The 15,018-nt window shown below is 47.7% G+C and overlaps 1 protein-coding gene across 2 annotated transcripts in view; it reads right to left on the bottom strand.

Annotated features, from left to right (window-relative positions):
- PKNOX2 (PBX/knotted 1 homeobox 2) overlaps positions 1-15,018 on the bottom strand; it is a 101,300-nt gene that overhangs the window by 22,339 nt on the left and 63,943 nt on the right. For both annotated transcript variants that reach the window (XM_054223189.1, XM_054223190.1), the window contains 2 exons: positions 6,521-6,629; positions 968-1,122 (listed from right to left, as the gene is read on the bottom strand). In XM_054223189.1, the coding sequence (XP_054079164.1) occupies positions 968-1,122; positions 6,521-6,604 (239 nt within the window). In that variant the 5' untranslated portion in view covers positions 6,605-6,629. The remainder of the gene's footprint in view (positions 1-967; positions 1,123-6,520; positions 6,630-15,018) is intronic.

Here is a 15,018-nt window from a genome sequence, read left to right as displayed (position 1 = left end):
TTGGACTCGACGATCTCAAAGGTCCTTTTCCAACCACGAGGATCCCACGAAACGGGCGGGTTTATTCCCCGCCTTCACGCGCCTTCCCGGACCTTTCGGACTTGTGATATCTGGTTATTTGGAAGTCGGAATATTTGAATTCCTTCCTTTCCGAGACGCAGCTCTTTGGTTCCCCAGCCCCCATGGCCCTGGCCATTAATGGGGGAGTAACCTTTAACCTTAAATCTTAATCCTAATTATGTTATAATATTGTACGTTGCTGTTACCGCATTACGGTATACGTTATAATATTGTAAATAATTACATATCACTTATATAATTACATATTACTTATATAATTATACTATTTACATAATTATAATGTTACTACGATTATACGATAACATTACTGCATATATTACAATATTATATATTATTATCTCCAATGCGCCCAAAAAAAAAGGGAGCGGAAGGGCTCGTCCATCCCCCTGGACGTGCATCGACCACACGTTTCAGGTTAATCCCTGACTTTACTCCTTCCGGGTGCTTTTTCAGCTCCAAATCGCGTGGTTTTGCCAAAAAAAAAAAAAAAAAAAAAGAAAAAAGACGAACTTTGGGGGTTTGGGCGGGGGGGGTGAATATTTTGGGGAAGATGCTGCAAGACGAGGCCCACGAAGGAGCGCCGCCACCATGCGCCGTTACCCGTAGCTATCGCCAAAAAGGAGCTAATCGCTAATCGCCCGTCCCTGCATGCTAACGAAGGCATCAGAACAGCAGCAATTAACCAACGCGTTAGCACACCGCAACGATTTGACGCCCAACGACACGTTCAACGCACGCACGCACGCAACGCATCGCCGCGTGTCAACCACCAGCGCGTTCCACGGGCCTGGTGGCGGCGTGAAGCCGGGGGGGGCATCACCGGTGGCGAAACGACGCCCGCGCGCGTTAGAGCGGCCGCTAACGAATCGCCGCGCCACCGCATCACCTGTAGACGGCTCGTTTGTCGGCCTCCAGCTGCGCCTGGGGGTCACCGGCGGCGGCGGCGGCGGCGGCGGCGGGTACCGGGGCGTTGGGGGCCGCCGCTGGCGTGGCGAGATGGACGGGCTGCGCCTTGGTGGGCTGCTGGGCTGTGGCCGTCATCTGGGAGAGAGGTGGGGGGGGGGAAGGGGGGAGAAAAAAAGGAAGAAAAGATAACAAAAATGGGGTTTGTTGCACTTTGCCACCGAGTTTCGCCGGCGTCTGCAGCGGGGTTTTTAAAACCTCAGGAGGGGGCAGCCCCGGGACGGGGCTGGGAGCGGGACGGGTTGAGGGGTGAGAAGATTTCATTTTTATCTTTATTTACATTTATTTCCATTAGGTATTTACATTTCACCTAGAAACGGCAAGGTGAGGGGTGGGTTTTTTCCCGCTTTTCCCCCCCGACACACACACGCACACGCACTTTTCCCGCTTTTTACTTAGGGAAAACACAGGGAGGGGGTAAAAAATAAATAATAATCCCGACGCTTCTATCGCACCGGCAGCGAAGCGAAGGCTGGGGGGGGGTAATTAACGACGGGATGCGCTTCGCAGCAATCCCAAATGAACTCGGCTGCTTTTTTTTTTTTTCCGAAGCAGGTATCATTGTCTAGACACGCGGGCGTTCCAAACTTCCTTCCAAAATCCAAAATTACGGGAGCCTCTTCCAGCTCGCCGAGCCCCGGGGCTGAGCCATTTTGGCGCGGCGAGAAACCGGCCAACCAAAAAAAAAAAAAAAAAACCCCAAAAAAAGAATTATTTTTTTTTTTTTTTTTTTTGCCTTTGCCCCGAATCTTTAGCCCCGGCGCTGACGGGGGTTCAAACGCATCAGCAACCCACCCCCCCCCCTCCCCCCCTTCCGAATCCTGCGGGTTTTTAGCTCAAAATCAGCGCCAAGGGGATGTTTCACCCGCTCTGGGGTGGAAATGTTGTTAAAAAAAAAAAAAATCGGCGTTTGTCCGTTTTCACGGGGGAATCGTCGACCCTTCCTCGAGCTGGGCAGCGAAAGGAAACCTCTGTGTCTTGCTAAACATTATATATATATATATAATTTATTTATTTGGCTAATATATAGTCCTTTCTGTGCTTAGTTCCGCATAAAGAAAAAAATATATCTATTATTTATTCATCCTAATATGTTTTGTTCACCTAGAAAGAAGATTTTTTTTTATATTTTTCATTTCTCTAATATCCTTACATGTGTATTTCTGCGTTTATAGAGAGAAATAAAATGGTTTAATATATAAATAATAAATATTTTTATATACTATGTTAATATCGATATATGTTATATGTAATATATTGACAATATATATTAATATATATAAAAATAGATGCACACCTGTACATTCCTAAAAAAATACCTCCGTATGCCACGGAAAAAGCCGATTTCTCACCGCCCTTAAAAGCAGCATAAACCCGAACTGGGCCAAAACCGCGACACCTTTCGCTTTTAAAATATTTGACTTTAATATCTCCTGCCTGACCTTTTCCTGCCGATACGGAGCGCTTTTTTTTTTGCCTTTTTTTTTTTTTTTTTTTTAATCTCCTTTATTGTTCATAACTTCAAAGTTTGGCTCCGGCACCTGTAAATTCACCTGGTGCCGTTTAATTTCTCCTTCTCCCAACCCAGAATTTGATTTCCATTCCTCTTCCCACCCCCGGTGCTAAACAAATTAGTGAAAATTTGGGGGTTCTAGCCCAGCAGTTTGGATTTCTCTTTTTTTCACCTCCGTTTTCGACCTAAAACCAAAATGCAAGTGGATTTTGGGATGCTCCAGCCATGCCGTTAAGCGCCTCTCCATCACCTTTCCCCTTTTTTTTCTCTCTATTATCTCCTGGAAAATGACTTGGTTTTGGTGGGAAAATGACGTTTTCCCCCTCTTTTTTCCCCATTTTTATTTTTTATCCCTTACCAGGACGCCGAAGCCCCCAAATCCTGCCAAGTTGGCCGTTTCCAGCCAAGTCTGCGACTAATTGGGCTGTTACCCACCCAAAAAAAAAAAAAAAAAAAAAAAAAAAAGCCCCCTCTGCGGCTGTTTCAAAGCCGTTACCTCACCTCGGACTAAAGAAAATCGTAAAAAATAAATAAAAATAATACCGAGTCAGCGGAAAGAGAGGCAAGAGGATGCTCCGATGTGAGTATTCACAGCCGGACAGGGGGAGGAAGGTGAAAATGCAGCCAAAAAAAGGGCTTTACGGGGAGCAGGTGGGGACGGGAAAGGAGGAAAGAGGCAGCAAGTTTCTGGGTCGGGAGAGCGAGTGTTTCGGCAGCGGGAAAATGGGGAAATATGGGGGAAAAAAGGACGGATTTGGGTATGGAAGTTGCAGGCATTGAAGAAAAAAAAAATGGAAAAAAAAAAGAAAAATTGAAAAAAAATGAAAAAAAAATGAAAAAAAGGGTTGTGGTTTTTTTTTTTTTTTTTGAGAAAATGGCCAAAACCAGTTGCAGGAGGGAAAACGAAATTAAAAAAAAAAAAAAAAAATTAAAAGTTTAAAAAAAAGGTTAAAAGAGTAAAAAAAAAAAATGTAAAAAAGTCCACAACACGATGCAAAACACTACCAAAAATACGCCAACAAAGCCTTCAAAGGTTTTAAAATATGTCAAATAATTACGTAAAAAGACGTGAAAAAATAGAAAAATATGTAAACACGTAACAAAACGTGTGTTAAGACGGGTAAAAAATGTAAAAGAGAAGTTTAAGACATCAAAAAATTTGTTTAAAAAAGGGCAAAAATAAAATGGAAAGAGAAAGGAAAAAAAAAAAAGGGGGGGGGGGGGAAACCCCGCCGTGTTTTTGCAAGAGTCCCAGATGTAGAGATTTTTGAGGCACCTCTTGCTCAACGACGCGCATCACCGCCCGGTTATTTTTCTTTTTCTATGATATTTCTTTTTTTTTTTCAGTCCTTTCGGAAGAAAATCCTTCGCCGGAGTTGGCGGCCGCTCACCAGGTGATAATTCCTCGTGCTTTTGGGGGTTTTTTTTTGGAAGACCATGGCCAAATACATCGACTTTAGAAAGCAACCGCGGTGAAGGTCTTGAGGGCAAGAAAAATCTCCAAAATCAGCAATTTTTACCGTGTTCCTTCGCATTTCGCGCTGAATTTCTCTACCGCCGTCACCCACGCTGAAAACGGTGCTTCTGAGCCCAAAAAACGTGCTGAGGACAATGTTCCATTGATTCTACCGAAAAATCAACACCTCCCCCCCCATTTTTAATCTGCGATTGTTAAAAAAAAATCCATTTTTAGAATTAAGAAGAAAAGATATTTTTACGATCTGCCTATTTTTGTCCCTCGTTTAACCACCTAAAAAGCAGTTCGGGGGGGGCACGAAGCTGCTTTTATCACTTTCTGTGTTGAAAATGCTGAAAAACCTCCTTCTCCAGCCAATTTTTAAAAACGTATTTAGATAATAAGTGAACAAATAGGAAAAAAAGTATCGTTTTTTTAATTTTCCTTTTTTTTTTCCCCCTGCCGTAACCACCTAAAAAGCATTTTTTTCAAGGTGGGGCATCACCGTCGGTGCCGAAAATGCCTATTTTTTGAAACCTCTTTTTACTGACTTCGACAGTGGAATGGCTGAAGACTGGTTTTTTTCCCCTGTTTTTTTTTTTCTTTTAATTTCTTACGGGATAAAAAGTCTGCATTTTTATGAAGATTCTTCGATTTTCAACGGGCAGAGTTGCTCGGGATAAACGATGCTCCATTTTACCCCCCTGGAGCAGAACCTGGTGATTATTAAAGTGGGGTTTGGTTTTTTTTTCCTCCGAAAAGCAGCTTTTCCATCATTTCTGCTTCATTTTTTGCATATTTCTGCCAGTGAGGGTGATCGCTTGCACAGCCTCTGCTGTAAAATATTAACACAAAGCTCCCCCAAACCCCTTTTTTAGCACTTTTCTCCCCCAAAATGATCCCCTGGATGATGAGGAGCCGGTCGTAGCTCTAATAATTGCTACTTTTTTATCTATCGCTGACCCTCTCCGTCTCTTCGCTGCCTTTGGGGAGAGGAAATTTGTGCCATTTGCTTTTCCAAACCCTGAGGAATCCCAAATTTTCAGGTGAAAAGCTCGGAGCGCTCAGCGTCGAGGCCGGAAAACAGAAAAAAAGCAACTCTTGGCTGCAGCTTTTTCTCCAAAACCCACTAAACCGAAGACAAAAACGCTCGAGCAGCCCCCGCCATAGGGGAAAAAAAAAGGAGGGATGTGGGCAACGATGCTCCTGAGGGTCCCCAAAATCCAGCGCATTAAAACGGGGGGCAGACGAGGGGCAAGGATGGGGAAGGAAAAGGGGGACATCGCCGTCGGACGCCGCGGAAAACCTCGGCTATTTTAAAAGCCCCTTAAATTGCCCATTAGGACTAAAACGGCCTCGCGGCTCCCCGCCGCGTAAGCGAGAAAGGCAGCGCGTTTCGACGCGGGGAAGGAAGGAAGGAAGGAAGGAAAAAAAAAAAAGAAAAAAAAAAAATTGGGAAAAAGCTCCTCTCGGAGCAGAGCAGCGAAGCGAGCAAATGATGGCACAGAAGTTGGAGGAGCCATAAAAACCCCACCGAGGTGTCATTTGCGAGACGTGACCTTTTCCCACCGAAGGAGACGAGCGGAAAGGAGACCCGGGTGGCTTCGGGGGCGGGGGGGGGTGTGGGGGGCACGTAAAAGTCAATTTTGTTTTAGCTTGCAGAGAATAGCCTTGATTTTTTTTTTTTTTTTTTCCTGGGAGGGGAGATTTTTCTGCTTCTGCAGCCGAGATTTGCAGTAAATGGGCGGGGGGGGGGGGGGACGACTCCAAATTTCCCATATGAACCCCCCCCAAAAAACAAACCAAAAAAAAAAAAAATAAAGCTGCTTTGGACACAGAGGTGATTCGGCGCTCAATCCGGATCATCCCCATCGGGTCACTTCCATTGGGAAAGCGGAAACGTGATGGCGATTCGCCCCCCCACCCCCCCCAAAAAAAATCTCGGGATGGGCTGCCGGGAGCGGGACCGTCTCTGAAACACAACCTCCACCCCCACATCCAGCCCATTGGGGTGCTCCAGCGGAGTTTCCCTTGGACAAAATCCTCTCCTTGTAACAACTCCGTAATGATGCTCGGAAAAGTTATTCGACCCCTTAGAGCAACATTTCAGATGAAGTCTTATTTTCCCCCCGCCACGGGTTGCCAAAAAACGCTGTAAAAATAAATCCAAAGGCCATTCCTACGGCTAAACCCACCCCGGGTTGAGCCAGACATTTCGTCTTTCCAGCTCGTTAACGTGCTCGCTGCAAACACGCCGCTGCGTCGGCTTTCTGAGAAGACCCCGCGACCCCAAAAAAAGCCGGAAAGGGGGAAAAAACCCCCATCGTTTGTCCCTAAGCCCTTCAATCCCGGAGATTGTATCAAGAAGGGTGTAAAATTTTGACAGTCGCTGATTTGGGGGTGAAATCCTTTGTAACGGTCGTTACTTAGGCGGGCAGGGTAATTAATGCAGGAGTTGGGGGTCACAAGGGGTCTGGAGGAGCCCATGGGTGCTGGTGGACACTCACCTGTGGGGTGTCTTGGTAAGGAGGAGGGGGCACCGTCTGGGTGGCCATCATCGTCAGAGCCGGTGCCGGGGAGACATGGTGCATCCTGGGTGGGAGTCACATGGAGAACCTGCGGGCGGGAGAAATGCCGCTGGATTAAGGGGGATCTGCCCCCCCCCCCGCCCCCGAAAAAATCCCTCGGAAAGGAAAAATAAAGGGACAGAAAGGAGAGGTGACGTTCCTCGGACGGGCAACCCAGCACAGCGCTCCACCACCCAGTCCCTGGAAGAAACCCAAGATGTTTTGATGACTCTTTGACGAGTATTTGAGATGCGTGACTTTGGATAAGGAATGCATCGGGGGCGAAGCGAAGAGGGTCGCTGGCAAGGAGGTCTACCCTGGAGAAGGTGCACCCCCTTATGCCTATAACTGCAGTGCCTACATGGGGATTTCCATCCCCTTTCCGGTTATTCTTCCCTTTTGGAAGCAGGAAGACAAGTCATAATGCAAAACTTTCCGTTTTCTGAAATTATACACTAAAAACCCCCCAAATAATGCGTCTCTTTGCCTTTAGCCACCATGGAGTCACATCCTCAGGCACTGCATGCTCAATCCAGAAGGGGCACCGAGTATCCGATGTTGGTTTGACCAACACAGTCGACTCCTACATTGAGTTGAACGACCCAGTTGACTTCTACCATAGAATCATAGAATTGCCCGGGTTGGAAGGGACCTTTCAGATCATCTAGTCCAACCATCAACCCAACTCTGACAAAAACCATCTTGTCCCATCGCCTGTAACTTGGGAGAAGAGATTAACCCCCACCTCTCCACAACCTCCTTTCAGGGAGTTGTGGAGTGCAAGAAGGTCTCCCCTCAGCCTCCTCTTCTCCAGGCTGAACATCCCCAGCTCCCTCAGCCGCCCCTCACCAGACTTGTGCTCCAGACCCCTCACCAGCTCCGTCGCCCTTCTCTGGACACGCTCCAGCCCCTCAACGTCTTTCTTGGAGTGAGGGGCCCAAAACTGGACACAGCCCTCAAGGTGGGGCCTCACCAGTGCCCAGTACAGTGGGACCGTCACTGCCCCACTCCTGCTGGCCACACTATTGCTGATACAAGCCAGGGTGCTGTTGGCCTTCTTGGCCACCTGGGCACACTGCTGGCTCATATTCAGCCATCAGTTGACCAACCCGCCCAGGTCCTTTTCCGTTGGGCAGCTCTCCAGCCACTCTGCCCCCAGCCTGGAGTGTCCACGGGGCTGTTGTGACCCACAGGCAGGACCCGGCACTTGGCCTTGGTGAACATCACACCATTGGCCTCAGCCCATCGATCCGGCCTGTCCCGATCCCTCTGCAGAGCCTTCCCACCCTCCAGCAGGTCGACGCTCCCACCCAACTTCGTGTCATCTGCAGACTGACTGAGGGTGCGCTCCATCCCCTCGTCCAGATCAGTGATAAAGATATTAAAGAGAACAGGCCCCGGTACCAAGCCCTGGGGAACACCACTGGTGACCGGGCCACCAGCTGGATTGAACTCCATTCCCCACCACTCTCGGGGCCTGGCCTCCAGCCAGTTTTTTACCCATCAAAAAGTCCACCCAACCAAGCCACGGGCAGCCAGTTGGTCCAGGAGAAGCCGTGGGAAACGGTGGCAAAACCTTCACTGAAGGTAGACAACACCCGCAGCCTCTCCCTCATCCACCAAGCGGGTCATTTTGTCATAGAAGGAGATCAGGTTCGTCAAACAGGACCTGCCTGTACTGGACCCATGCTGACTGGGCCTACGTTGCATTGACCAACGCGGTTGACTCCTACATTGAGTTGACTGACGCCATGGTCATTGAATGCACAAAAATGAGGAAAGAGGGTTCAAACCCTTGCTTGATGTGAACCGGAGAGCAAACCCTGATTTTGCACATCCCATAGGGACATCCCTGAAGCCAGGAGGCAGCCTGAGACATGTCGCCTTCAACCTCTCTTGAAGTTGTTCTGCTTTCTGTAAACGCACAGAACAGACTCCTTTTTTGGTATCTTCAGGTCCCAGGAGATGGGGAAAAAATGGGGCACCAGGAAGGGACAAATTTGTAGAGGAGCTCTTGGCTGGATGCTGTCCCCAAGCTGTCACCAAGACCTGGTGGCGGATGTAACCAAAAAGCAACTCTTGGCCCCAAAATGACTCCTCTCCCGTTATTTCACTGCAACTGTGTGGTTGCTTCAGAAGAAAAGCCAATAATATTGCTTAAATCCTCAAAAAACAACCCCATCCTGAGTCCTCTCTGAGGCTCCGAGTTCTGTATTGAGCCACCTCACGAAGCCATCCGGCAAAATCTCCCCAGAGCTTCCAAAAGTGCATTTCTCCCTGCAATGACTCATTTTTCTACGAGATGCCATCTCTTGAAGGGTTCACCCCTTTGCAATGCCCATCGTTGCGTTGGGCTCCCCATTGGCTTCTCATCTGGAGAAGAGCTGCGGCACCATCCGATGAAGAAATGCAAAGAGTTACGTAAAGTCCTCTGACGTTGTGAGGAGATCTGCCAAAAAACCGCATCAGCATCACTTTTTCCATGAAACGGTGACATGCAGGAAGACACGCTCTCACACAAGGTAGAGGAAGAGGAGTATCGATGAGCTCAGTAAAAACCAAGACACATCTAGGGTCTTCGGAACAGTCTCCACGGTTTTCTGGGGGAAGATTCGCAATATTCTGGTCTTCTCCGTGACGTCCACAGTTGTCTGGGGGAAGATTCGCGACGTTCTGGTCTTCTCCACGAGGCTTTGGGCTTTACAGGAACCACCGGGCACCGAGCGCGCAAATGCACCGTGCCCGTGTGGAAAGTTAAGTGGTGTTTGCACAGGACGAGTGTCAACCACTCATTATTTTGCATGAATGAATTACCAAAAAAAAAGCAACGCATAATTGCTTTTCTCACACTTTGCATTAGCCTGGATGCCCTGTGAGCTGAATATTAAGAGAGCACATCCAAAATCCTACGCTTTGGGAAGGCGGACTGGGGTCCTGGCATGACGCAGACCTCTTGCAGCCAGAAGGATGCTGCATTTATGGGATTAAAACCCGGACTTTTCATCTTTTTTCCCCAACAGCAAAATAGCAGGAGGCAAAATTATCTGCTCCTGAGTAAACTCGCGGCTTAAAATCTTCGGTGCCCGACGTCAAAATTCCCCTCACAGCCGCAGGCATGTCCTCGAGGGGTAACGCCAAGGGGAAATCTCCCCACCAGAAAGAGCCGCGGCTGGAGAAAAGCAGAATTCAGCACCGTGATGGTCTAGACATCTCAGTCGGTAGCTAAAAAAAAAAGAAGGGATTGCTATTTTGGGGAAAAAACCCCGCTTGGCATCTATTGTTCATGCCACCAGCGAGCCTACCTCCAGCACGCAGCGATTTATTGTGGGGTGCGAGCTTTCCGGGTGAATGTATTCCCAGAAGGTGGCAGTCCGGAGCCCAATTTAATTGCCAAATATCGTCTAACCTGCTAAAATCAAGCCATTCGTTGAGGCTTTATGGACATCGATTTGTTTGGAGAACGGGACTCACAGTCAAATGTTTAAAAAAAAAAAAAAAAAGGACAAAATGAGAGACAGCTGTTGCCAATAGCAGTATATTTATCTGGGGGGAAACAAATGCACTCGGGTGCAGTAAATATCCAGGGAAGCGCCTGGCACCCGCGGGAAAAGCCGGACGGGTGTTTCACGCAGGAGCCCCCAGCCATGAATCTTGGGATAACGGTGCAAAGCTGTCAGCCCCACGGATTTATCGGCAGCCAAATGCCGGGAAGGGTCGAAAGCTGCTATTTTACGCATTAATCCTTTCTTATTTTTCATATGTATTTTTTATTATTATTATTTTATGCACTAATCCGCTCCTTTTTTTTTCCTTCCCACCTCTGAAATCGATTTAGCCGCGTGAGCCCTTGACCGTAGGCATCCAGACGATGAAAGGAGCAGAGCATCGCCAAACCCTGCCATCCCCTCGCGGATGTGGGGGGTCAATGACCGAATCTTGAGCGAAGAGTGAATTTTGGGGGGCTGGGGGGTCAAGGAAGGCAGGAATCGCGGCCAACTCCCGAGTTGTTTGCAGAGGGGAAAGAAACGGCGAGCAATAAAACCCATAAAGGCCTTTTCATTTCCAGAAGCGGCAGTACTTCGGGTTTTGGCAGCGACCTGAGATCAAAGTATCCGAAATTTCCTCACGAAATAAAATTATTTCAGCTATCGCTGACATATCGCCATCGAGTTGGAAATCTATTTCCTGAACGGCTTGCGTCTGCCTAAAAGAGTTGCAGATTTATAGGCTGCTTCTTTGCCAGCAATATATCATCTCCTCTTTCAAATAAAAATAATTAAAGACTAAGTTGAGGCGTTGATTTTTATTTTTTTTTTTTTTTTCCCAGCATGGTCACTGAAGCCTTAAAACGTTTTTTAAAAAAAATTAAGTAGTGCAGGCAGTCGTCCGCCACCCCCCCAGGTGAATATGATCTCCTCGATTAATAGAACAGCCGTAAAACCGTAGAAGATGCAGAGCTGAATGCAAAAAAAAAATATTAATAATATTAGCTTCGCAAGGTGCAACTCTTGTTTCCAAAACCCACGGAAAATGGGGATCGTTTTCACCTAGCTCATTCAGCAGCTTCTCCCCCGCAGCAAAACGTGCAATTGATAACGGAGGATTCAAGGTGAAAAATCAGAAAATCAGCTTTTCAGGTATTTCCTCTTCTCTACCCAAAGTTTCAAAATTGTTAAATAGACTCGAGGATGATTTTCTGGCCACGGGAAGGTATTTTTCTGTATTAGGGGAAGATTGCCTTCTCTACAGGGTATTTTTTTGTTATTTTTTCTGGTTAAGATTGGCGATGACGCCACGTCAGTCGTGCTCCCCCCCGCAGCGGGCTGCAAGTTTTTTTAGGCCACCGTCTTCACGGAGGGCTTGTGCGTGCGGAAGTTTATGATATATGCGTTCATTATATGCATATATCTAAGTTAAAATGAAGAAATATAGCGGCGGGGGAAGGGAGAGGCCCCCCCAGAGGACGATACGTCTCACTCTGAACCACCAGCGAGGACAGGTTCACCCTTGGCAGGCGATGCCGACCCTTCAACGGCCATGAAGTGAACCAAGAGCGACCCTCTTGCTCTCGAACGTCTCGTTTCTACCCACCAATCTTCCCCCTTTTTGCTCGTTTTTACCAACTTACGCCACCCTAAACTCACTAAAACCAGTCATTGCTATTAAATGGTCAGAAATAGGGAAAAATCTTGAAAAAGACGTCGTCCGTTCTCGGTCGTTCCTCACATTTGAGGTTGCTTCCAAATGATTCCTCATCTGAAGATATCAGGAGCAACTGTGCTAGAAATACCCCTGGGCCAGCAAATACATCTAAGGTTTTAGGAATATTTGGTAGGCAAATTTCCTCTTCCCGATCTCGGGAGGGTTTTTGCACCGGGAGCATCCTTTGCTCTTGGCCAAGATGCCGGTTCCCTAAATGCTGACCTTCGTACCCTCCCCAGCACCCAGTCCTTGAGTTGTTTCCCAATATAAAAGCTCGAATCGAGTCTGCGCTTCTGCTACAACCAGGAGCTAAAGCAGATGGAGATTCGCTATTTCTGCAGGACAAACCCTGGTCCAGAGCAAACCCCTTTTCTATTTTTCTCCTCAATAAGCTCGTGGTCGATGCGTAAGGACCGGGGTAAAAGGGAGAGGGAAACGCCACGCCGGGGGATGCCAAAAAACTCTTGCCGAGCACTGGTTTGGTTCACCATCCGATGGGACAACTCCCCCGCACACGGGGAAAACCAGCCTTTATTTATTTATTTATTTATTTATTTATTTATTACTCGCATTTATTTATCGAATATTTGCAAATCCTCCCCCAACTCAAGCTCCATAGAAAGCGGGGCGCCGCTACCGTGAATTTTCGACGAGAGCAACAATTACCGCTAAATATTTCTCTCCTCTCCGAAGATACCCATCCCTAAAAGGCTCCAGGGATATCTCTGCAACATAAACACGAGAATAAAACCTGCGAGAGGCAGTCAGAGCTGTAGCAGACAAGGTTAATGTACCTTGAACGGCAGCATTAAACAACTTTGTGCTTCTTTTTTTAAGTGGAGAGCTGATATACCTACATACTTTTTGAAGTGTTATTTTTACAGAGGGAGATCGCTAACGCGCCCTCCCGTATAAACTGGTGCAGGCAAACATCAAAGGAGCTTCTTCAAAGTAACCTGAAAATACTTGCATTTTGTGCAATCCAGCCCCCGGCCCAACAAAAGTTCCCCAAAGAGCAAATTGTGAATTTTTTTCGGAGGGCAAATCAAAAAGCTTTGAAGTGAAATCTAGCTGAGGAACCCAAAAACGTACAAACTTCCGCTTGCCGGACACGAATTGTCCAGGCAAAGTTTCTGATTGCCTTGAGAGCCCTTGCAAAAAAATAGCGAGTGGCTTAATTTTCCAACAGTTCTTTGCTGCGAGCAATTAACTGCGAATAATTTATGATCAAAATCTTGCCCGATGCTTTCAAACCTTGCCTCGCGCTCTTCGTTTTCCATCGCGACCTGCCTAATCCCACGAGAGAGGAATCACACGTTGCCATCGTGCCAACACCAAATCTCAATCCCACACCAGCCCTGCAATGGGAAGGTCCTGTCCCCACGGTCCCAGCCAGGTTCAAGAGGAGCTTCTTGGAGGGCAAAGAAGATGACGGTAAATAAACGTGATGAGTTTTAGAGCAACGGGCTGGAAGAAGAGGCTTAAATATGGGTCTGAGATGAATGAGGTGCTGGGAAAATGGGAGATTTGTGGGTTTTACACATCTTCTCTCCCACCGCAAAGGTGACATCAGAGCTGTTGCTTTGAGGATGGGCAGACAAGAAGGAACACGCTCCAAAACAGCCTCGCTCAGCAAAAAATCGAACCGTCAGCCACGTTTTTCCATCCCAAACTGACAACTGCGGTCCTTCACCAATTTCTCAGCCAGTGCAAGTATCGCCAAGCGCAAATCAGACGAACGCCAGCGCAAAACCCACCCGCCACCTCAACGTAGACCTGCGAATGATTCCAGCCAAGATGTCATCCCAAACTATTCAATGACTTCTTGCAACCATGGCTGCAGCCCATAAACACCCCACGAGCAACACTACGGTTTTTAATAATGCCTTTTGGGGGTGTTTATTTCGCAAATCGAAGCCTGTAGTAGGCTTCACGCGAACCTCCCAAGACCTGCACGAGTAAACCTGCCGGGTAAACGCAAACGGAAACCTGCTTTTTGGTGGGCTCGCAGAGGTTGGGCTAAAACCAGCGGACCTAACCGACCGCAGAAACATGGGCAAGCCATGCATGGGAGCGCACAAAGATTTCCCAACCCCCGGGAAGCCCCCCAAAAACAGTGCAATGCTGCAGCGCACCTAATAAAACCCTCTCCTCCCTTAAATCTGCCTTGTTTCTTGCTATATCCTGCTAATACGCTTGCAAATTTTCCCTTCGGGAGAGGGAAAGAAATCCCTCTGGAGCCGGCTGTTTTCCTCTTTCCCATATGGCAGATAAATCAGAGCTCCCGACTCACTGACTTTCGGCTTCGCATCCCTCTCCTGCAGCTCTCCGGCTCCTCCTGGTCTTACTTCCCCCCTGAATTTCCTTTTAAAATGCAAAATTCCCAAGGAGAAATGACTCCACAAACCAGGAGACAAAAACAAGGTCTTCCTTGAGGCACGCCGGCCTTCCCGGTATCAGCAGAGACTTGTCCCCATCCAGGCCCTGAGCCAAGACACCAAAGATTGCCATGTGAGCCACAAGATTAATCGCCCCAATTTAAACATCTTTCGTTTGCCCATTTGCAAGCAATTTTTTTTTGCCGTATTTCCAGCCTCAGTGACAAAAGAGAGGTTTGAGATGCGACGCAATGATTTATACAAGCTCCGGCGAGGGAGTCACAAACGGGTTTGAACTCTTTTAACTACACTTAATTACGCTGTCTTCTCCGTTTACTCTGAATGGTAGACTCTAAGATATGTTCAGCCTGGTCCGAACTCAACACAATGAGGAAACTGGGGACGAAAAAGGACTGGGAAGTATTTATGGTGCGAGACAGATGTGCCAAATTGTTTTTGCGACTCTTCGCACAGTGCCAAAAGGGACGAGCTGGCCCCTGAGGTGCATCTCTGTGGACGTGTGGGCTTCAGGAGGAGGAAAGCTGAAATGGTTTAGTGCCTGGAAAATGGAAGGACCCACATACAAGGTGGAAAAGGCCAAGGGGAACCAAGTAATTTCTCAGAAGACGTCTTCAGGAGAGGCAATTTCTATCATTAACCACTTAGAGCAACGCCAGTCTCCTGTTCCAGAAGGGAATTAGGTGGGCACCCATCATCATGTCTTTCTGTGCCTTTAGTGGGAGGTGCCTGGACTTTGTTGGCGCAGTTTGCTGAACAGGTTGAATCTGGTCTTCTTGCTGGAGATGCTCCCCAGGCCAGGCCGTGCTTGTGTCTTCCAAAGACATGTCCTCCATGGGC

Source organism: Rissa tridactyla, chromosome 17 (assembly GCF_028500815.1).
Source record: "Rissa tridactyla isolate bRisTri1 chromosome 17, bRisTri1.patW.cur.20221130, whole genome shotgun sequence".
Classification (NCBI taxonomy): domain Eukaryota; kingdom Metazoa; phylum Chordata; class Aves; order Charadriiformes; family Laridae; genus Rissa; species Rissa tridactyla.
This window is presented reverse-complemented; position numbering and strand designations above follow the sequence as displayed.